The sequence below is a fragment of the Astatotilapia calliptera genome, chromosome 3 (genome assembly GCF_964374335.1).
Source record: "Astatotilapia calliptera chromosome 3, fAstCal68.1, whole genome shotgun sequence".
NCBI classification, from domain to species: Eukaryota; Metazoa; Chordata; class Actinopteri; order Cichliformes; family Cichlidae; genus Astatotilapia; species Astatotilapia calliptera.
In genome coordinates this window covers 64,903,110-64,926,457 of record NC_137424.1, presented here as the reverse complement: position 1 = coordinate 64,926,457, position 23,348 = coordinate 64,903,110, and the positions used below count along the sequence as shown (strand labels likewise).

General features: G+C 40.1%; 1 protein-coding gene across 1 annotated transcript; it reads right to left on the bottom strand.

The window, feature by feature from the left end:
- Positions 1-2,492: 2,492 nt before the first annotated feature.
- Positions 2,493-23,207, bottom strand: ttc39b (tetratricopeptide repeat domain 39B). The gene is made up of 19 exons (XM_026163211.2): positions 22,965-23,207; positions 11,192-11,226; positions 10,949-11,053; positions 10,710-10,841; positions 9,156-9,226; positions 8,987-9,054; positions 8,353-8,417; positions 8,157-8,262; positions 7,409-7,474; positions 7,211-7,319; positions 6,960-7,027; positions 6,824-6,883; positions 6,421-6,582; positions 6,231-6,322; positions 5,984-6,104; positions 5,754-5,865; positions 3,941-4,058; positions 3,709-3,825; positions 2,493-2,733 (listed from the first exon to the last, which is right to left on the bottom strand). The coding sequence occupies exons 1-19, from the start codon at positions 23,001-23,003 to the stop codon at positions 2,637-2,639; spliced, it is 1,743 nt and encodes a 580-aa protein (XP_026018996.2). The 5' UTR covers positions 23,004-23,207; the 3' UTR covers positions 2,493-2,636.
- Positions 23,208-23,348: the final 141 nt, after the last annotated feature.

The window sequence follows — 23,348 nt, the reverse complement described above, 5'->3', positions numbered from 1 at the left end:
TTTACTGTCCTCTGAGAACTGAGTAATTATCTGATGTGTTAACACACAGCACATAATAATAATAATAATAATAATAATAATAATAATAATAATAATAATAATAATAATAAAATCTTGTTTAGGTATAGATTGTGCTTATCCTGATTCATCTGTACATGATTAGACACTAAAGTTGCTCTTCATGTACACTGTAGATCTACATAATTTATGTTATTTAACAGAAAGCAACACAACATAAACAAAGAAACAAACAGACATCTTCCAGAACATGTGTGATCATAACCAAAGCTGTAATCATCAAGAACGTCGACTAGAATTAACGTAAAGCCTTTAGTCTTGGTGTTTTCTCCCAACAGACCGTTGAGCAATCATGGAGTGAGGGACGGCTTGGTTATGCAAATATTTCCCAAAGGCAGAGCTGCTTCAGTATGAAGAAATCATCTCTTTGAGCAGGTAAAGAACTACATTTCTTTAGCCGAGTAATCATTAACTCACACTTTATACCAAATCAGGTTGCCGCTTGTGCCAGGGCTAGCATGATTTTCAGGGCAACTTAATCTCAGTCTAAGGCAACGAGAATTATGGCTTTAAAAATGTATTGCACATATTTCAAACACAGTAATTTTGGACAATATTGCAATTGATGCTGAAATATTGCAGTTAGCCTTTGACCACCAGCACTGACTCAATTTGAAGATCATCAAAGGTAAAACAATCACAAGTGACAATATATATTTCAAAGTAATCAGTTATATATTAACTTATTTATTCAAAATATTAGTTAATTTATTAGCTAGCTCACTTTGAATTAAAAAAAAATGTTAAGGGTCGTTAGTTTTTGTTTTATAAACTATTTATGCTTAACTTTGTTTGACCGGTTACGTTTTACTGCTTTACCATAAATAATGTATTTTCAATCCAGTGTTTACGAAAGACTGAGGTTCGAGTTTAGTGGCAAAAAAAAAGGTAAGTATAAATGCAGATTTCAAAGTAAGCAGTAATTCCACATTATATTCTATGTCCATTTAAATATTAGCTATACTAGTAAGATTGGGAGTTTTGTATCTGAGGTTGCTTAATGTTGATCTCAAGAGAAATCTGGTTTTAGGATATGTATTAGTGGTACTGTGATTAATGTTTGAGGCCAAAACACTTAAAAGGGGTGTAGCAAGTAATCAGTCCATGGTTTGGTTCATACCTTGCTGTTTTCTTTAATTCAATTACTCTTAGGTATTTCCAGGGGACTGTCTTTGGATGATCTTTCAACACCAGACTAGCGTGCCTTAACTAGAAAGTAACAGTTCCACATGGCATCAGAAGATGGAGCTAAGTGGGAAGTGATTCATTTCTCTGAATTGATACACCTACACTGGTTAATTTAGTTTTTTGTTTGTAACGTCCAAAACGACTATTATGACAGGTAACTCCGATCCGAGAAGTCTAGAAGAAAAGACATAAAAATCTAATATTACGTGTTTCAGATACAGGATGAACTGAAGGGCTGTATAAAAGCACCATTCAAGGATTTTTTTAACTCAAGGAACAACAAAGAAGAAACTTAATGCATCTGTTATGTTGTAGATGTTTTTACCTGTTAGATTGTTTTGTTTTTGAGCTTTTTATTTCAGGCTTCTAAGAGACGATCAGCGCCACCAAAGCAGCCCTGCGTTTGAGACATAGAACGTGGACTCGTACCGACAGAATAACTCAGAACTTACTAACAGCACAAATTTATTTGTATTGCTGTTAAATGTGTGCGTTTACAGCCATTACTGCGTTGTTCTTTTAAATCTGCATATTGCCCAGTCTGTGCGAGCTTGGAAGGAGTGTACTACACCGTATCAGTGTTTCCTGTTTAAGCCACAGTCGGTGAGAAGGCTGTGATTGCTTATGCACGGACACACTTGTGCGTCGCGTGCATGTGTGGCATGTAGGAAAAGAAAAAGGCAAAGAACGTGCAAACTGCTAAAGATGAACAGTGTGTTCTAGTATTCATCTTCAGTGGTTTGCACATCACTTCCTGTTTATGATTCATAAACAAAAAAAAAGAAAATCATGTCTTCCACGATAAATAACTGAAATCATAAACAACAGATTTATATTTTGGGCCCATTCAGACAGAGAAATGCAAGGAAGCTAACACAGAGCTGCAAAAGAGAACTTGGTGACTGGATTTCCAAGACGATTTGTCAGTGACTGGGTCTCTCCTGTGGGCTGACATATAATTGCTAGTTTTTTTATCTTGTGCTTTTACATGAAAAAGTGCAGCAGTCCAATCAGATATTAGCTATGAAAGACTTCATAGTTGTTCTCCTATGCAAAGTGCCTCTGAGTGAAAGAGCCGTATGGACTCAAAAAGAGCCTGTATCAGTTTTTAAGTTACAGATAAACCTGCACTGATTGAACCATTGCTCTACCAGTGAAGTCTCTATTTTAACTGGTAGAAGAAGTGCATGTGCAAGTAATTATAATCCAATCTTTCCAAACTGCAGAAAAATAAATAAAAAATGTAAAACATAATTCAGAGGAAAAAAAAAACCCAGGTGGAGGTGTCCTCTTAAAACCCAAACACACCTCCACTTCTTTCTTCACTCCAGCTAAACAAACAGCTGCAGTCTGACTCATGTTTTTGTGTATTATGGGGTGCCGGCAGGTGATCCTTTGAGGCTGTTAAGGGCTGCGTGGATCCTGAAGTGCAGTCTGGACTCCATGGAGTAGTCCTTGTAGTTCGTCCTGATGATGACACACAATCAGAATCTCAAATAAACACGCGTTTCGCAATCCTGCCTGCGCAGGAATGTTTTGTTTGGTTAGTATTTTTTTCTAAACCACTGTAAATACCTCACTCGTGCATTTAGTGCCACCTAAACAATGCTGTTTTTCCTGTCTGCGCAGCTCGAGTTATGGTTGCAAATTTCCACTGTAGCATCCTTTATATACACTATGAAGTGTCTTGATGCATGCTCAATCATCCAGGTAAGTAAATCTCTAAAAGTTGATTCTGTTCATCTGGACGTAGCATTTTCGTTTTCTCCGAATGAAAATGAATAGAATATAAGTGTGTGTGTGTGTGTGTGTGTGTGTGTGTGTGTGTGTGTGTGTTCATTTAAAGGTATCTAAAGAGCAGCGACTCCCAAACTGTACGCTGTAGCTCCCTGGTGGGGTATTAAGGTACTTCAGGTGAGACTTGGGAAGTCATTTAAAATAAAATAAAAAGAATAAAAGAACTGAAATAGTTATTTCTTGTAATTCATTTGTAATGCTATCTAAAATGTTAAGGACAATACAATATAATTATTTCATATTTCCATTTCTATTCCAACTTTTTTGAGATATTTTGATGCCTTCAAATTTATTTATTTTTTTGTGTGTCTCATAAACGTGTGTTTATAAGATTTCCAATGATTACATTTAGTTTTTATGAAACTTTTTACCAGCATCCCAACACATGCTCTAATTGGGGTTACAGTAGAATTGCCATTAAATATGTACATTTTAGACAAATCCAATTAATCCAATGAATTAAATAAATTATATATAAATGGAGGCATGGCTGTCAGGTGGCAGAAGTAATGAAAATAAACAGGAAATGCTTCATTTTCTGTTTGTGTGATCAGCACAGTTTGGGGGCGCTGCAGATTTTCACATTACAGAGTTAGAGCAGTCTGTTTAGGAATGGCTTATAAAGAGTGTTTAAGCAGAACTTACTTGGCGTTCTCGATGTATGTGGTGGCCTTGAGGAAGTCTCCCTGTTGTTTATACAGCAGACCCAACTCATAAAGGGTGAAAGGAATCAAGTAGTGATCATATCTGATCCGACCCTCACTGAAAGTAAAGCCCATTAAAGCATTATCTTTATTTTCAGAAGGTAAACCACAGCATTAAGTGGCTACACAAGGTCGTCGGCATGCTTTTGTGTTCTTATCTGTGCTTGTGTTACCTGGAGAGCACCTGTGTGAAGCACAGCTCAGCCTGCAGTAACCTGCCCAGGTGCTTCAGGCAGAGTCCCTTCAACATCTGGACCAGACAGCTGTCATCTGTGTGAAACTCTGACGGATCTGAATGAGAGATGGACTGTTAGACATAGATTTACATAAGCTCCTAACCTTTCATTAGCCAGTAATTATTCAGCAGTAATAACCTTACATGACAACCTAACGCCTTCTGAGATAAAAGGATTCAGAATGGAGACTTAAACATATTTAGCTCCTGGAATACACCAGCTGTTTTTTGGCTGTATGTTTTAAGTCATTGTCCATCTGCATTATGAAACGCCGCCCAATCAATGTGACTACATTTCGCTGAATATGTGCAGACAGTATGTTTCTTAACATCTCATATTCCTTCAGCTGCTTCTGTCCTGTGTCACATCATCATTAAACACTGGTGTCCCAGTGCCACCTGTAGCCACGCACGCCCAAGACATCACACTGTGTCCGCCGTGTTCTACAGATGATGTGGTGTGCTTTGGATCATGACCTGTTCCACTCCTCCTCCGTAGTATTTTTCTCACCATCATTCTGGTAGAGGTTGGTTTTGGTTTCATCTGTCCAATAAATGTTTTTCCAGAACTGTGCTGGTTTTTTTTTTAGAAATGTTTTAGCAAAATTCAATCTAGCCATCCTATTCTTGAGGCTTATAAGTGGCTTGCACCTTGCAGTGAACCCTCTGTATTTACTTTCACGCAGTCTTCTCTTCATGGTAGATTTGGATATCAACTCCTGGAGAATGTTGACGTGTTTGGCTGTTGTGAAGGGGTTTGTCTTTAGCAAGGAAACGATTCTGTGATCATCCACCACTGTTGTCTTCCGTGGATGTCCAGGTCTTTTTGCATTGCTGAGTTCACCTTTCTTTCTCAGGATGTACCAGACTTTTGCCACTCCTAATATTGTAAAAATTTCTCAGATGGGTTGTTTCTGTTTTTGCAGATTCAGGGCGGCTTGTTTCACCTACATGGAGGGCTCCTTTAACCAAATGCAAGCACCACACCTCAAATCAACTCCAGGCCTTTTATCTGCTCAATGGATAATGACATAGTGAAGGAACTGCCCACACCTCATAAACCCTTCATCCAATTTGAATGTGGACAGCAGAGTTCACACATTGTTTGTATATAAATGTATTTAGAACATGTTTCAGTAAACAGGTAAAAAAATCCAAGTATAAATGGCCTAACTGTAATAATGAGCTCACTGTATTCAAATGGCCTCCACAGTAACCAGCTCTCTCACAGATCTCTTCAATAGAGCACCTTTGAGATGTAGTCCAACAGCAGTTTCAAATCATGGATGTGAAGCTAACAAATCTGTCAAACTGTGTGGAGCTATCATGTCAACATGGTCCGAATTTTCTGAAGACTCTTTCGAACCCCTTGTTCAATCATTAACACAAAGAATTAAGGAAGTTCTCAAAGCAAAAAAGGCTCCAACAAAATGTGTCAAATGAGTGTAAAATACCCAAGCTTTATCGAAGACTTAAATGTAATTAGATTCTTAACAAAACAGCTGTGGTAACATCTTATAGCCGACTCCATGTGCACAGTTTTGTGATGTCTCAGGAGTTTTAATCAGTGTAGATGCATGAATACTAATATCAGCTGCTTACATGCAGACTTGAAATCACTAACATGAGCAAAATAGAAGCAGGCCCAGGACAGAACCCTGTGGAACGCCTGTTTTACTCTCATGAGATACTATTGGCAGCACACAGTGTTAGCAGTAGTGCTAATAGCAGAGGTGCAGTGTTGAGCTCACTGGGGTCATTGCGAAGCTGCTCCTCTGCCTTCTCTATGGTTACCAGCAGGGACTCGGCACAGTCGGCTCGCTTTCCGACGATGGTGAAACCATTCCACACGTACATCATCTCCTAAAAGAGACAACAATTGTGCGTTATACTTCACTACCAGCTCATTCAGAGTTCATCACACTCAACTAACCACTCTCAAAGTAGTGAGTTTATTATGTGCATGTGAATGTTTGTGTACCAGCAAAGGGATGACCAGGGGGATGGGGTTAGCAGCTTTGTAACGCCTGGACTTCCTCACTGCAAATTTCTCCGTTGGAATGGACTTCCCAGCCAGGCGCTGTTTCAGCCCCTCCACCTGCCTACACACACACACACACACTGTCTTACTGCTAATCCTGGCCTTAAACATAGCTCGGCTCTACCTACTTCACATAGGTCGATTCAGCTCAGGGTGTTTAAAAAATACATGTAAAAAACCGGCTGACCTGAAGAGCTCCACAACATTCTCCCCCGTCTTCTTCAGCTCCTCCTCTGACATCATGCTTAAAATGGCTGCCTTCTGGTAAACATAGATAGCCTGCAGAGAGCAGGTTTTATATTGAACTATCACGGACTTTTATGGTTCCATTTCTGTGCCTGATATATGAAACACATCTGTTTTTCTTCTGAGCTTACCTTGGACCAGCGACTCTCCTTGCACAGCAAGTCAGCATATTGGTACGCCTGTTCCCACTCCTGCTGGTACGAGTGAGTCCACATGAGCTCCCAGTAACACAAGTGGTGAATCTGCTTCCACTCCTGCTGGCTGCTCACACACTCCTCGTACTTGGCCCGAGCCTAAAAGAAACACAGAACACTTAGACCTGCTGTTCAGGTTTGTAAAGGAAGTGCAGAGGGATGGGAAAAACCAGTGAAAAGGGAAAGATTTCTATTAACTTCATTTTAATTCCACATAAAGTAGAACAGAGAACAATTTTACTTCTTTGTTTAGCTGATAAATGTGCTGAAATCCTTGCGCTGAAACGTCTAGTTTTCATTTGGACTTTGGCACTGAGGGTCTGAAAACACAGGGACAAACCTTCTCAAAGTTTCCTCGCAGCGCGGCAATGCGAGCAGAGTAGAAGAGGATTATGGAGCCCTAAAAGAAAAAACAAACATGATGTTTATTTAGTTACGGCCGAGTTTACTTAGACGACTGTTTGCGGTTTACTTACTTTGGGGTATTTCTGTTGGTATGGCTCCAGCAGAGCTTCAGCTTCCACCAGGTTCCCCTCTGCAGTTCCTGATCAAAGAGAACACAACAACATTCACTGCCTAATCTGCTAAGCAGCAGAAGATGCTTCTGGCTTTATTTAGGCCTTTGTGGTCGGACATTTGAAGCCAGATTAAGATGGTGAAGCTGAGGTTTCTCTACCAAGACTGAACCCCCCCCCCCCCAAAAAAAAAACATTAAAGTGTTTCCTACCCAGTATGAGTGAGACGTATGTGTGGTAGAAGAGCAGAGTCAGAACACAGAGGATTGACCGCAAACTGTGGCTGGAAGCTCCCTCTCTCAACTGGGACAAACCAAAGCCCTGCAGACAGATAGAGAAACAGTATGATTTTGTCTGTGTAGCCTATAGTGGGTTTTTAAAATGTTATTTTAAACAGAGCTTGTACTCACCCTGTTTCCTGAGAACCCGATAAACTCCAACAACCTCAAAATTCTCTGAGGGAGGAGAGACAACATCTGGAAGACAAAAAGATTTCCCTAAAATCAATCATTCAATAAAATCAACAAAATTGTGCTTTCAATGAACCATTATGTGCCAGATTCAATATAACCTGTGGATTGATGTAAAAAAGAAAGGATGTGGGGCCAGTGATGGTGCGTCCAACGACCAGTTCAGCTGTGAAACAAACTGGCTGAAGTGGACTCTCGTTAATCTTAAGAGCTTAAAAGGAGGTGTTTAACTGAAAAGTGACGATTCTGACTCGATTAATGAAAAAATTAGTGTAAGGACACATGAAGTATATGAAGCCGTTCATAGGTTTATAGGACTCTCACTAATATTTTTCTTTTATCTGTACTTTCACATTAAAATGCCAACCAACGTGCTTCATCAGCTGCACTGTGTGGACGTTTTAGCTGCTTCCATCCAACTAATAAAGAAAATTTGTAGATTTCTTGTAGATTATATTAAAGTAATAATATAGATAAATATACAATACAGAAAGCATTTACATTGGCCTTTTTTTGGATCCGTAAAAGTTTGACCCTCTGGCCTGATGATCCAGTGGAGAAAAAAAGATGGACACTGGATGTGCTTTATTCTGAGCGAGACGGCATCGTCCTAATTACGGCAGATTAAACCAGCATTAAACTTACCTACATTAACTGACTCCTGTGGATTAAAAAAACAACAACTCACCAGGTTGAAAGAGCCAATGCCCAGCTTGACTCCACCCTCGAACTGTCTAAATGAATCTGATTGGCCGGCCACGTCTTGAGTGGCATTGAGCACATTCTGACAGTCCCTATTGAATACATAACAATCATGTTAACAATGATATTTCTACTAAAATACATTTAAAATGTTTCATTTCCTCCATAGATCATTCACTCACTTGTAGATTTGGTAGCTGGTCCGAATCTTGATCCCTCCTTTGATGAAACTGATCATGTTCTCATCCTAGAAAAAGGAAATATAGATATAATATATAATTAAACAGCCTTATTATTAGTCTTACCAGAAGCTTCTCATGAGTCATGATTCTGGCTCAAATCCTAAATGGCTTCTAACCACACACACTATAAAAGATGCAGTTTCCGAGTGTGTAAAGTGAAGCCAGTGCTCACTCATCATCACATCCATTTTCGATGGTGAAAACACTCAGCTCGAGGTTACAAAAGGCATCACAGTAGCAACATCTCAAACCAGAAGGTTTAACTGAACCCAACCTGAAAAACAGTGGACGACCCATCATGTGTCCTGAATCACCCTTCATTAATGCTGGCGTCAAGCTATGATTGATGAGGAAGCAATTTTTAATCTTTAATTTAACACTCAAAGCGTCTGTACTTCAGGTTCTCTGCCTTTTAATGTTGTTACACATTCACACGAGGAACATTTAGCAGCCACTGCGGGAACTGCACTTTAAAGGGGCTTTCAACTAAGGTTACGTATGAAATATATATGAAACGAAAGCAAATACGTGAGCAGGCACACAGGTGAAGTTAAAGGCAGACAGCATTTCTGACCTGTACAAACGTCAGTGTTGCTTTCTGCAGCAGACATTCAGCGTAGCAAAGCTCTGCGTGCATCTCTCCTGCAAACACACCAATGCAGCACACTGACTTCCAGCTCTCTAAATTTTCTTCACTTTCTGTAGACGTCAGTGGAGTGATGTGTGGGCATGTGTTTACAAACCTTCCTGCAGGTTGGACTGCTTGCTGATCAGCCCGGACAGAGATCCGACCATCGAGTTCTTCTTCCTGAACCTAGAGAAACAACGAGGAGACGTTAAATCTCATATTTAACCAGTCTCTACTGTTGCAGTTTGAGATGACATTAAACGTTGCTGTGCATGGGGGCCTAATTGTTCTCATTTGAAAGAGACTTTGAGATGAAGAACTAAAAGTATATAAAGTATAAAATTGCAATAAAACAATTAGTAGAAAAACCTCCTGTGGGTATTCCCATTTACTGAACCTTTGTTGAGTGTTTTCTTGTAACACTATGAGGATCATTTTCCCTTTCCCCTAAAGAGACAGGATTGCTTGATATAGATTGTGATTGTGATATAGCTTTTTGAAATCATATTTTTTCTCCCTCATTTTTGGAACACAAAGCTACGGTATATATAATATTCTAGAATATCTAATATCAGCGGTCTCCAACCTTTTTCGCGCCACGGACCCGTTTATGTCCGACAATATTTTCACGGACCGGCCTTTTAGGTGTTGCGGATAAATACAACAAAATAAAACCAGTACCGGTACAAAAAAGGAAGATTTATTCATAACACATGGGAAAAGACCCAGGGAAACAGAGTTAACAATAATAACGCTAAAAAAACAACGAGAAAAACCAATAAAACCAATAAAAACCATAAATTTCACACCCGAGCCTCAACTCTCGCGGCCCAGTGCCAGATGACTCACGGACCGGTACCGGTCTGTGGCCCGGGGGTTGGGGACCGCTGTCTAATATCATAAATGGCTTAAAAGACGGAGATAGCCACTGTGGCGTCACCCATTAGTTTGTGAAGCCTGGAGATTAGATTAGCGTTTTCACCTTGAACTTCTTGGTGTTCGGGACTGGCTGCCTGACAATCTAGATAACAACTTGTCAAATCAACAGCCAGTGAGTAGATCTTCGATAATTCTCCTTCATGAAACTTAGAATGAACAAAAAATTACAAAATGGATACATTTTTTATTTAATATGACCTGAAACTAATAACTGAAGCCCATAAGTTCATTGGGAAAGTGTTTTCAGAAGCCACACAGCAAGCGTACTGCTCTGTCAGAGTTCTTTAAGCTGCATGTTATTCTGAAACCACAGCTATTGCTTCCTGCAGGCCGCGAACAGGAATGTGTATTTAAGGCACTTCAGCACTGGCTTCACTTTTCAGACTTGAACGTGCCCATTATGATGCAGCCACACAGCCCGGTCACCATTCATACAGTTACTCACTGCAGTGCCACTGCGCACACACAATCTCTGATTCAGCGCCAGAATTGGAGAAGAAAATGAAATTATCTGCTGCTGATTTTCTTTATTATTCTGGACAATTCAGGGCTCAAGGATGAGTCACTTTTTCCAGACTTTTCAGCCTCAGAAATCTTTTTGCAGCCACAGTGGTCGTACCCCAGTTTGTTTCATTACGTTATTACATGTTGTGAATGGACTGAAAAGCTTCCTCGCCCAGAAACATTAAGGCTATAAACAGGAAGAAGACCATGTTTTCCTGCCTCTCACCTCTGACAGGTGTGCAACGCCTCCTTGATGGTTGCCATGGCAGTCTGGATGTCTCTGTGCTCAAAGGTCATGGTCGCCTGCATCACCAGGATGCTGCTGTATCCCAGAGCGTGGTACATGCTGTCCCTCCACCTGCGCACAGCAGCAGTCATTAATAACAGGGAGCTACGACTCCAGCAGACACTAGAGAAAGAGAGAGGTGTAACGAAGCAGCGCGAGGTAACGACTGCTGTGGTTACCATGGTTTGAGGAGATCCAGGGCTTGAGAAAACTTGTTGTTGAGGACCAGGTTGAGAGCACACTGAGTCTCCTGGATGGCAGTCTGCAGATCCATGCTACCCGCCCTACACAAAGGCAGAACCAGCAGTCAGCACAGAGCGTGACTAAAAGTGAAAGATACACAGGAAACGATCCTCACACACACACACTCAGTCTGTGCGCTGCAGGTGTGTGTGTGTGTGCATGTGTGTGCATGTACTCACGCAGGTATCCGATCAAAGGCATCTTCGAAGCTGTCCTGAAACACACACAAACACAGAGTTTAGTTCTCAGCATCCTCCTCCAGGTGACAGAAAGGCCTGTGAGACGTCTGATTGGACGCGATTCTAAAGCACCACATTTCATTTGTACAATGTGTGTAATCAGCAACAAGTTTGCACTGCTCGGGAATTACTGGAAGGCTACATGACCCGAATCCTGAACCACGCCGCCATGACTCTGACCTACTCGAGGGCTCTGTGAAACCATCGGAGTCATTTCAGAACTGAACCACGAACTATTCATTCACCGCCACACACGCTGGGAACAAAAAGAAAACCATTTTTATCTCATTCTTCAAAGTGATGTAAAGAATCCATCAGGTTTCAGTCTGAATTATATCCTATAAAATAATACCAGAGTCTTTTGACTGTTAAGTAATTGTAGTTTGCGTTTAATCGAACTGCTTTAAATTTTTAGTGTAGAATGAAGTTATTTCCGACTATCCAGGCAATGTTCTATTTAATTTTTATTTATTTATTTTTTGGGTCTTGTAAATTTATTCCAGTTTTTTTTATTTTTAACCTTTCAGACACTACTTTTTGAGAGTTATTCAAGAGTTTTCGAAGCTTAAGGTGTCTGGATTTTCCAAATTGTTATCAGTGACTTCTCGAGTTGTCACAATTCAGGGCTTCCTCTTAAAAAGCCTTTGAGATTTGTTCCTGAGTAATCAAGGGAATACAGGACTTATGATAAATATTCTGACAATTGTAAGAGCTTTTCAAACTTTTTGCAATTTTTCTGCCTTTTCACGATTTTGCACAAATTTCAGAGTTATTCCAGTTTTGGGGGAATAGTGTGTCAGTTTTATGGACCTCCCAGGGCTATTCGAGAGTGCCTGGATTATTCCTGAATTTCAGGTTTTTCGTTTGTTTGTGTTACTGAGACTTTTCAGCGTTTGCGGGGCGTGTTCCAAGAATGCCCTATATTCCTATACTTTTCAGTTACTATGCTGTAAAGTGTTACAGCCCCGAGAAAGCAGCCATAGAAATTAAAATATGAATAGTTGAGAGCGTTTCCATCATTCAGTGTAAGATGGTTTCTCTGAAGTCTGGAATTTGTGTTTTATATTTTAGTAAATACCTGCAATGCTAATAAGGGTCACAAGGGTCATACATGGCTTAACATGAGTAATAACAATCATGCTGCAGAGCATTAATTCATTAGGCTAATTCAAGGTTTTCCATTCATTTCAATGCAGTCAGCGATTCAGGGAAGATTGCTGTTAGAGGAACTGCTGCCCATTGCTTAATGCTAAGACCTGAACCCTAGAATTAGGTTCGAAACTCCAGATGTTTGAAAGACAATATTTCTAGCATAAATCCAAAAACACTTTTACACACATCTACACGTGTAAGCACGACTGCAACACTTCAGAGGTCTCAACTATGAAATATAAGGATTCATATATGTGCGTAATGGTGTAAACAGATTTGTGTCCACACTACATAAGTAACATTTACACAGCATGTCAGCAGCAGGCTAATAATAGCTACACAGTGGCTCCTTACATAATAGGGTGCAGCTGCAGTCAGCGCTGTAAAGTAACTCTGCCTGCAGGCAGCAGCTTCTCACTGCTCCACATTGGAGCACTGTGACCCATCTAACCACAAAACATATATTTAAATCAAAAATATATAAAAGAAAAGAACCAAAAAGTGAATCATTGTGAGTTAATAAGAACACAAAAATATCATAGAAATGTGGAAAAAAGCCTTGGAAAGAGAAAAGAACAAAAAGTGACAACATAAAGAAGTGAAAACAAATATACAGAGACACAAAAACACCCCAAAAAGAAGCAAGACTAGTAAACAGACAAGGTATGTAAAAGAAAAAAGCAGGAATTAGAGACATGAAGAAAATACCTATAAATAAACAAATAAATAAAAGTGCTAAACTTCAATAAAGTACCATACCACCTTTATTTATAAAGCACTTTCACATAAAACCAGGATTCACAAAGTGCTGTTCAAATAGCACAAGCAAAGTAAAAGTAAAATAAAAAAATAAGATAAAATATGTTAAAACAAATTGAGTTAACCTCTTAATATGTTTTAAGAAGCGTTTTAAACTCAGAAAGAGAAGAGGCCTGCCTAACGTGCAAGTACTAAGAAAAGACACAAGAAGTTAAGCAACAAATGAGTTTAAAGACACACTCACAGAAACAACCACAAAAAAGCAAAACAGCTAGAAAGACTTAAAAGCAATATAAATACAAAGTATCAAAATAATCACAAAAGCATTCAGCAGAAACAAAAATTACTACAAAGGTGAAAAAATAAAAATGAGTACAAAAAGACTTTAAAAGTGGATCTGTTCATTTTGCCAGTGTTTTACCTCATTTTGATTGTGGTTTTCCTCTTTTTGGGGGTTATTTTATGTTGTTTTGAGGGCATATTTACTGAGAGTTCAAATGGCTTCAAAGAAACAAATTGACAAGAAAGAAAAATAAATTTTAATAAATTCACAAGAACAAAAAATAAAACATCAACAAAGAGGCAGAAAAAGTTCTTATTGCAAGCAAACCGCAACAAAAAAAAAAAAAAACAGCACAAAAACACATTACTGAAAATAATGAAGGCCTCAAAAAATACATAATCAGAACTGACAACCAGAAAAAACTAAAAATATAGAATAAAAGAAAAAAACAAAATCAAAAAAAGAGAAAAAGTCAAAATCATGGACAAGCAAACATCGATAATAAAAGAAAAAGAAAGACTGGAATAAGTAAGACGGGATTAGCACAAAAAGTAGAAAAAAAATTAAAATATATACACGAGTAAAAAAGAAAATAACCATGAACCACCACATTTCACGCTTTGACTCATTTAAATTTAACGGTAGAATTTTTAATGAAACAACAAAGTAATGCAAGTATATCAGACGTGTCGATCAGACATGTGCACAGGAGCAAATAAAGGACATTAACATGTGCTGAGTGTCAGCATCCCTGAAGGTTAAAAATGGTTTTTACAAGAATTACAAACTCTACGGAGTGACTCTTCCTGCAGGCAACAGCTTCAAGTCTGATTTTTCTGACATGTTTACATAACTCACTACAGCCCTGTGTGTGTCTTTTACCCTGAGAGAGAGGCCTTTAAATGAAAACAATGGAAAACGAGACACAGGACAGAACACAGAAGAATAATAGGAGGCAGAAAATTACTAAAATACGAGACATAATCCCTTCAGAAGTAACATTTGTAAAAAGTTTCTTTTTAAGTTAAAAACAAAACCCCACAAAGAGAATCAATTACCTCCAATGCCCAAGAGACAAAACTAACCACACACAACAAATACAAACATGAGGCCAAAAACCAACCAGAAAAAGAAATGAAATAATGGAGAAACTAAAAATGATTAAAAGTACATTAAAAAAAAGATCAAACACAATCAAAAAGACATAAAAGGCCCACAAAAAACAGAAACGATGCTATCAGAAAGAGCATAATTCCCACAAACATAGATGCAAAGAAAAATATCCAAAAAACTAACAGAAACACGTAAAATGCCATCAAAAAGAAACAAAATTCCCACAAAAAGAATTAAAGCAAATGTAAGCAAGCAGCAAAGCAGCAAGAAGCAAAATGCCAGCAAACAATGTAAAATAACCCCCAAAAAGAGGAAAACCCCCAATCAAAATAAGGTAAAAAAGTATGTATGTATAATGTAGAAAGATGAAATCAAAATGAGGTAAAAAACTGACAAAATGATCAGAGTATGTAGAAAGTTTTTATTGGCTGAATTATGGACCGAGTGTTATTTTATGTGCAAGTTTTTCTCTGTTTGAAAGTGAGGTGGAGAAAATGTAGCAGATGATGGAGGAGGAGGAGGCCGGCTGCAGTCAACAGAATATTTTCACAAAACTGGAAAAGTCCAAAAGTAAAAATGTGTGAATCCAAACAGACGTTGCTTCCTAACTCTTTTCATTCCAGCAGATGCTCCGTGTGGCATTCCCCTCTCGCTCTGTCAATGTTTTGGTCTGTTTGCGACATTCATGGCTAAGGAACAGCTAGCGATCACAGTGAATAAGACCTGGTTATGTTGTAACTCAGACCTTGCCAAAGTGTGGGGCTGGGGGGGGGGGGGGGGGGGGGGATGAAATGGGGGGAAAAAAAGCAAAAAAAGAAACAACAACGCTTGGACACTGCTAGCACGGGGCGCCCACAGAAACGCAAAGCAGGAGGTGAAGCATCGCTGAATATGTTTCCAAACAAACTATCTTCCAAGCCAAAGACTAGAAAATATGGTGAAGCAAATCTTCTCTTTGGTTTCACCTGCACAAGTGCCGAGGTAGGTCTCCCCTGCAGGATTGGTTTCCCCTGCGTCACGAGCACGGACTGGGCTCTCCAAATCACAGACAAACAGTATCCCACATTCTTGATTTTTAGTTCACAAACACTTGTTGTAATGACTAACTACTCCTGACATTTTGGAGATGTTAGCTCTTTATACAGTAAAGTCACAGCTGGATACAAATAACATCAGGCTGATCCTGCCACGATTTGTTCCCTCGGTTCAAATCACGGACAAACAGTATCCCACAGCTGTTTATGTTTTTAAACCCATTTTGCACAGAGAGGCCTTTTTTGAAATATTTTTCTTGTAAAACAAAGGGGGGCCTAGCAAAAAAAGTTTGGGAACCACTGTTGTAACTACAGCTGATAAAGTTATTTAAAGCAGAAAGCTAAGTTACATTATCAGCCCCTAGCATTTGGATGAATCAGCTAATCTTACTCAAGATTTAGTTTTCTTGAAATACTTTCAGATTTGCTTGTGTTAACACCTTTGGGATGACTTATAGTGGAGACTGTGACTATGTGATTAGGTAGAGGATCATCAGGGGGTCCTTTGTCCCTCTTTGAGGGGAAACTCCCACTGGGTTTAAATCTGGGACCTTAGAACTGAAGAAGCTTCTCGGATGAGAGGTGAAACATCTTCAAGCAACTTAAAGAAGTCCAGACGCTTTTCTTTCCAAGCTCCTTAGACAGTCTGATCTCACAAATATGTTTCTGGAAGAACGGTAAAAACACACTCCTGAGGCTTGTGGAAAGACTTCCTAGAAAAGTTGAAGCCGTTATAGCTGCAACTCTCTTGGGCCAGATAGCTTTGTAGAAAACAGAGACTACAGATGAGGAACATACAACCATTTAGTGTATTAAAGAGGTTTGAGTCATCGCCAGTTTTACAGCCTAATAATCGTGAAAGTCATTAAACCTAACCCACCATATCATACCTGAGAAAGGTGGCTACGCCCAGGCATCCAGACAGGCAGCAGTGGCTTTTTTAACAACTATATTTAGATTAACCATTAAATATTAATTTTTCGACCATAAAGAGAAAAAATATTGTTATTGTTATAGGCTGGGATCAATTTGGAAGAAATATGATCCAGTACATCTAAACAACCCATAAAAAACTGAGTTTAAAAGCTCATTTAGAAGTTGCATCATTTTATTTTATAGCTTTTTATTCCTGTTATACTTTGGTAGTTAAAGAAGTCAAACTAATACCAGCAGACCAGATACCAGCGTATTGCAAACACACAAAGCAAACACAAAGAGACAAAAAAAAGACAGAAAGCCTTAAACACTGAAAATAACCACAACTAGACACTAAATGACTACACAAATATGGGGGAGAAAAACACACACAAAAAAACAGAAATGGGCAGAAAACGACTATAAAAGGTAAAAAAACAGGAACAAAAACACAACCAAAACGTAACTACAAAGTAACACAACACTAACACAGAGAGACACAAACAGACTAAACTTCAACGATAGGACGACACAGGATTTCTGAACACGTTTGAAACAATCGAGATATAAAAGTCATTGAATATTTTTATCTTTCTATTCACTGTTTGACTTTATTAAGATGTAATGGTGACTTTAATCATGTTGGGATTTTCTGATATTTACAATCAAACAAAAAACAGATTTTTCGGAAAAATCTGCGTCACTTCTGTTTGATGTTACAGAGCAGGAGAGGTCAAAGTCAGAGACGCGTCTCCTGTGACTGCAGCAGCTTCCTCATCAATTAGTCAAAGCCTGCAACTTGTGTCCGATTACCCAACGCACAAATAACCCGGCTGCACTCGAGGAGCGCCTATGGAGCGTCCTCACAGCCCCATCGGAGCCTCGGACCTCCCTTACATCCTCCAGAACCAAATCTGTGACACCTGGAGTTAACAATGATCTTCCCTGACCTCTGACCTCACATGGGGAACAGAAAGCAGACAGAGAGTGTGTTTTCTTAACCACATCCTGCAAACTGAACTGGTTGCAAACCACTACGGGATCTGAGGTGTACTTAGGCTTACCAGATGCCATTAATAACAAATTAATACATTTCATATAAACTAGTGAATCTGAATTATATTTCGTCATTTTTTGGTATTTTGTAATTATTCTTTTTGAATTCTCCCACTTTTACTCCCATTTTTTTTTTACCCATGTTTGAACCCTCCCTTTTTCTCATAGTACCACCAGAGGAACACACAACTCCAAAGGGATTTGTGTTTCCTCCTGGTCCTGCATTATTGCCAAACTCACCTCTGGGATTCCTAAAATCTGCTCTCTGGACAACCTACTGCTTCAATTAAATAAGCATAAATTAAATTATCCACTTTGTGAGTATCTGTAAAAAAAAAAAAAAAAGCCTCTGTGTTGTCTGAGGAGGGCTTCAGCAGTCAGGCTTCCTAACTGGCTGTGAGAAAGGTGTGCATTATATTCTATAAGACTGAGCTGATCTGTGTTTTCTTGGCGTTGCTCACATTCCTGTCGCGCCTTTGGGTGTGTGCACTGCATGGTAGGATGAACTTAAGATCCTGGATTCACAGACAGTCAAATGTCACAGCAAACATGCCAAAACTGACATGATTAGTAGTTTCAGTCTGAGCAGAGGCAATACCCTTGCACTGAGTGTTTTTTAAATAAAAACAGCTCGCCTCACATTATTTAGAGCTGAGCGAAAGTCAGCTGAATTCCTCTGTATTAGGATGAGTCAAGGCTGAAGGAGTCGAACACAGGAGCATTTGTCAGCTGAAATGAGGAAATGACTGGCTGAGGTGTGACGCAAGAGGGCCTTAACAGAAAAAACCAACCCATGTCATCAACCTTAATGTCTGCAGCGGGTCTATCGGGGAAAATGGTCATTTCCATCTGAATCCTTGACACCTCTTCAGAGACAAACAGGTAAAAAGGCTTTATGGAGGCTAATTGGGTGTCCTGCTTGCTAAGTTCATCTGGTAGCAAAACAAGTAGTTTTAAGAGAGCTTAAGAGCCATGGACCTATAAATATCCTACTAAAATCCCCCTGGATTTTTAGTTTTGCTGAAGTCCTTGCAGATACCCAAACTTGCAAATAAGTGAAAGTCCTCATAAAAATCTTTCTTTAGTGTGTGCGCTGAACTGAACTCCTAGACGTCTCCAATTCTCTTCACATAGCAACTTGACGAAACCCTGAAACATCTCTAAATAGAAGTTAGTACAGAGTTTCAAAAAATATCCCGATGGCCCTTCAGCCCCCTTGGCATGCTTTAGCGCTTGTCACTACCCGATCTGTACCGGAAACCCGATGTGTACCATGATGCGTGAATCTTACGTCACTTCCTCTCTTTGCCAACATTGTGACGGTTAATGTATTTGAATGGCACGGTTAGCGCCCAGTTAGCTCCTAGCATTTCTCAACAGCTCTGCCTCCTTTTCGACTGCCCGGGACATTTAAACAATGGATAATCCGTATACAAACAAAGTCGTGCTTTTCTACTCAACAGAGAGCGTTCCCCGATTGAACAACAGCGCCGTAAAATAAGAAGAATGGCGCCTAATTACAGACTTAACAATACTGACTTAGTAATGTGTCACGTGAAGATTCATCAGCCAGATTAAGTGTTTACTGACAATTGACAGTGATAGCGAACATCATCATCACTATTCCAACAATCCTCTCCTCACAGACAAGCATGAACACACTCTATCACTAAATCAAGTTTAACACACGTTTATAATGACTAGGGATGGGTATCGAAAACCGGTTCTTGTTGAGAACCGGTTCCCACTGTTTCAATTCCTTGGAATCGTTTGCCATTTTAACAAACGATTCCCTTATCGATTCCAGTCGCCCCGAATGGCGTCACCACGTTGCGGAGCGTCATTTACCTGGCAGGAAACACGGCGCCTAAGCGGCTCAAATGCTCAAAAGTTTGATTATACTTTACGAGAACGGATGACAACAGGGCAACTTGCAATACTTGCAAAGTAGATATTTCATTTAAGGGAGGAAACACTACAAATATGCAAAAGCATTTGCTCACAAAACACACGATGACCTTAAATGAATGTCGTGTTTTTAATTCCGCTCCGGACTCGTGAATCTCAACCCAGCAGCAGCGGTAACGTTTGCACGTCCTCTCCCGTTAATGCGGCAGGTAAATAATCAACTAACAGTGCATATTATGTTAGCGCGATCTGCCTTATTACAAAACCTGCCATTACTGTGCATTTAGGTGACCATGATGAGAGAGACAGAGTCTGGCTCAGATGCTGGCAGCTCTCGCTGCAGTCTACCCGTAGCGTCTCCTTTCAGGCCAGGATAGAAAAATGTCACCGAGCAGTGACTAAGTTTGTGGTCAAAGGCTGCCACAGCAGATGTTCCCGATTTTAGGTAAGTGAATGTGTTTAATTGTAGGCAGAGACATTACTGGATATTCTTGTGTAATTGCCACAGAACAATTTATGTTATACTTTGTTATTGCTGCAGACGAATATTTATTTTATTATTTTACATTTACATTTTTTTTCCTGGGGACCCTGTGACACCCCATTGAAGAGCCGTAGGCTGGATCTCTTAAGATCTCACTGTTGGGTTTGTAAGGCCATGTTACTCCTCAATTTCTATCTTGTTCAAAGAGAAGATATAAAACAAAGTTCTAAGATAATCGACCTTAGTGTTCTCCTTTTTAAAAAAAAAAGAATCGATAAAGAATCGAATCGTTAAACAGAATCGAAAATGGAATCGGAATCGTGAAAATCTTATCAATACCCATCCCTAATAATGACGCTACTCCGGTTTACAATAGGGTTCATTCGCTCGGTCAGCAAGTGGCGGTATCCTTGTACAAACTGCCATTAAATGAAACAGAAGAATAAGAAAACATCTGCACATGCGTGGTACGGATCCTGTAGACCCGATTTATAACTGTCTTTGTTTTTGTCTACATTATATAGAAAGGTTTCATTATCACACACATTTTAAGAGATACCTATTATTGTTAACACCTTAATACAGGGGTAGGGGACGTTAGTCCTTAAGAGCCGGTGTCCTGCAGGTTTTAGATCTCACCCTGGGTCACCACACCTGAATCAAATGATTAGTCCATTACCAGGCCTCTGGAGAACTTCAAGACATGTTGAGGAGGTAATTTAGCCATTTAAATCAGCTGTTGGATCAAGGACACATCTAAAACCTGCAGGACACCGGCTCTCGAGGCCTGGAGTTCCCTACCCCTGCCTTAACAGATACTCTGACCTGTAACTATCGTAAAATGCTTCGAAGTACACGCCTGTCGAAAATGCATGGTACGGATTGGGTTTCCGGTACAGATCGAGTAGTGACAGCTCTCTTGGTGGTCCACTTTCTCAGGATATTTTAAGAGTTTATGGAGACTTCTTTTGGTTCCGTTTCTGTTTTGGGGGTCTTTTGTGCCTATTGCTGGGTTTTGTGTCTAGTGTCTTGTGGAGATGATTTTGAATGGCTGCTTCCAAAGAACACCTGATGGTCTCTACAGCCCAGCCATATATCCAGTATACAGACCTGCTGAACCCTGTCATCTAAACTAGAAAACCTCAAAATATCCTTTAACACCATGACAAACCAGTTGATGAACTCTCTTCTACATTACAGCTGTACTGCGACACTCCCCATTTGAACAGTGTGAACCAGGGAGGGTCAGGGTGAAGGACTGGCTTTAGTGAAAACAAAGGTTAAAAATTAAACCTGGGAACTCGGTTCCCATCATGTTACCACTGACAAAGTTAGCATACTGTGAACATTTTGACTTCCTCAGCTCACTGATGTTATCTTGTCACTAGTTTGAATGTGAATTTGAATGAATGTGGTGGTGTGAAAGTGCAGAAAAAAACCTGATATTTCCTGTGTTTACAGTGCAGGAGGCAGCCTGTGGCTGAAATCAGAGCTGTCATTTACATGAAGCTGTGCACACATGCAGACACGTGAACCAATACTATCAGCTCACTTAGCGCTGAGACATAAATCCAATAATGAGCAGGCTGCCTCCACAGCTCTACACATAACTGAGGAAATACATCCAGAGCTCAGTGAGAATCCCATATTATGACAGATCTATGGTCCCATACATTGCTCAAGGATGGCGATCAAGATAAAATGAAAAGTTACTGTGCTGCATTGTATATTTATTAATGAATTGCCCTTTGGTGCACACCCCTGTCCTCTACTTTTACCACTTAATCAAAGTCCAAATTCACTCCCCACAGCCTGCGGCACATTTAGTTCAGTTCAAAGTAAACTGTTTTTTCCCCTGTGAGTAATCATTGTAAATAAAACGGATCTGGAATAGGTGTGATGATGGGTTTTGCTGTAACTCAGCTGCCCTACATGCGTGCAGCACTGTATGTTTGGAGAATTGTATAGATTAGGATCTATTTACGGTCAGTTGGGAGTTCATTTTGCATCCATGGATACAGTCTGTGGTGACTATAGAAGCACAAACATAGGAAAAAATGAAAGTCTCACTGAAATACTACAGGAGACTTTGTAAGGTCGATTTCAACAGAAATATAGACAGGCGTGGTGAAAAGATGAGAAAACCTGACAGAAACCAATAAGGACTACGCGTTTATGTTGCATTATTTAGAAATGGTACCACTATACAGTGATAAAACACACTATATGTACACATATCTAGCTACCAACACATATACCACATAAGGCTTTCTCCTCTAGCAGCACAGTAGCAGTAGGTTATTTTTTTGTGTTTTAACGCACATCAACATTCAGAGCTAAAGAAAGGTAGTGCTAAAAACTGCAGTTCCTCTAACGTCAGCTAGAGGCTGGCTCAGAAAAGTGAGACTCTAATGTTAAAACATACAGTGGAAATTGAAAGAAAAAGCTGTGCAGCTAAATTTGACCTTCATAACAACTGTAAAGGGTTATAAATGTTCATATAACTCACCTATTCAAACTATATTAATGCTAGGGGGCGTGGCCACTGTTTTTAATGACGGCTGCTTGCTAGGTTTCACTCGAGCTAATTGGAGATGCTGAACCTTGTGCTGCTTGCGCCTTTCAAAGCATTTTATTACCAACACGTCCCTTTTAGGTCCCTGCAAAAATCCAGCATGGTCGCGGCCAAAACACCAATTTTGAAGCCAAAGCCATAGCTGTGGCCATCTTTTAATACAGTCTATGCTTTCCAGCCAAACAAAGGTGTGTGTTTTTAACGCCTAACCAGTTTCTGATATCATATTCACAGTTTAGGTGTAAAATCTGTCCTTTCCAGAACTCTGATGTGACAGAGAGACTAAAACACCCTCAACAGCCTGGTGGATGTAGCCCACGTGATGTAGGTATATGAGATCAAAGTGGGAACATCATCACAAATAACTGGTTACATCACGCACTGTGGACATGTCAGTGGAAATGCGTGCGTTAAATGCGATCTCCGGCTCCCACCTCCTCCTCTGCGGCCGCTCCGTTGCCTACGTGGGCCATGTCCGCTCCCGGTGCCTGTTCTCCCTCTGGTCCGCGGGTCGCCTGGTTCCGCTACGAGGACGGGCAGAGTCCCATGACAGCTGCAGCCGAACCTCCGCTCCTCTGCGGCTGCGCACGGATCTCCTTCTGCTCCTCTGCGCTCCGTTTATTTTGATTCTTATCGCCGTAGGTCCGCTTCGTCCTTGAGTCAGGCGCGCTTCTTTGCCTCTGCTCTCTTCCGTGAAAGAAACACGGAGAGAAAACACACCTCCCACATTTCCGTTTCTCCGCCCATAGAAAATAGAAGAGAGGGAGGAAATGAAGGAGGAGAGGAGAGAGGGAGGAAACGGAGGAGGCCAGTGTTTG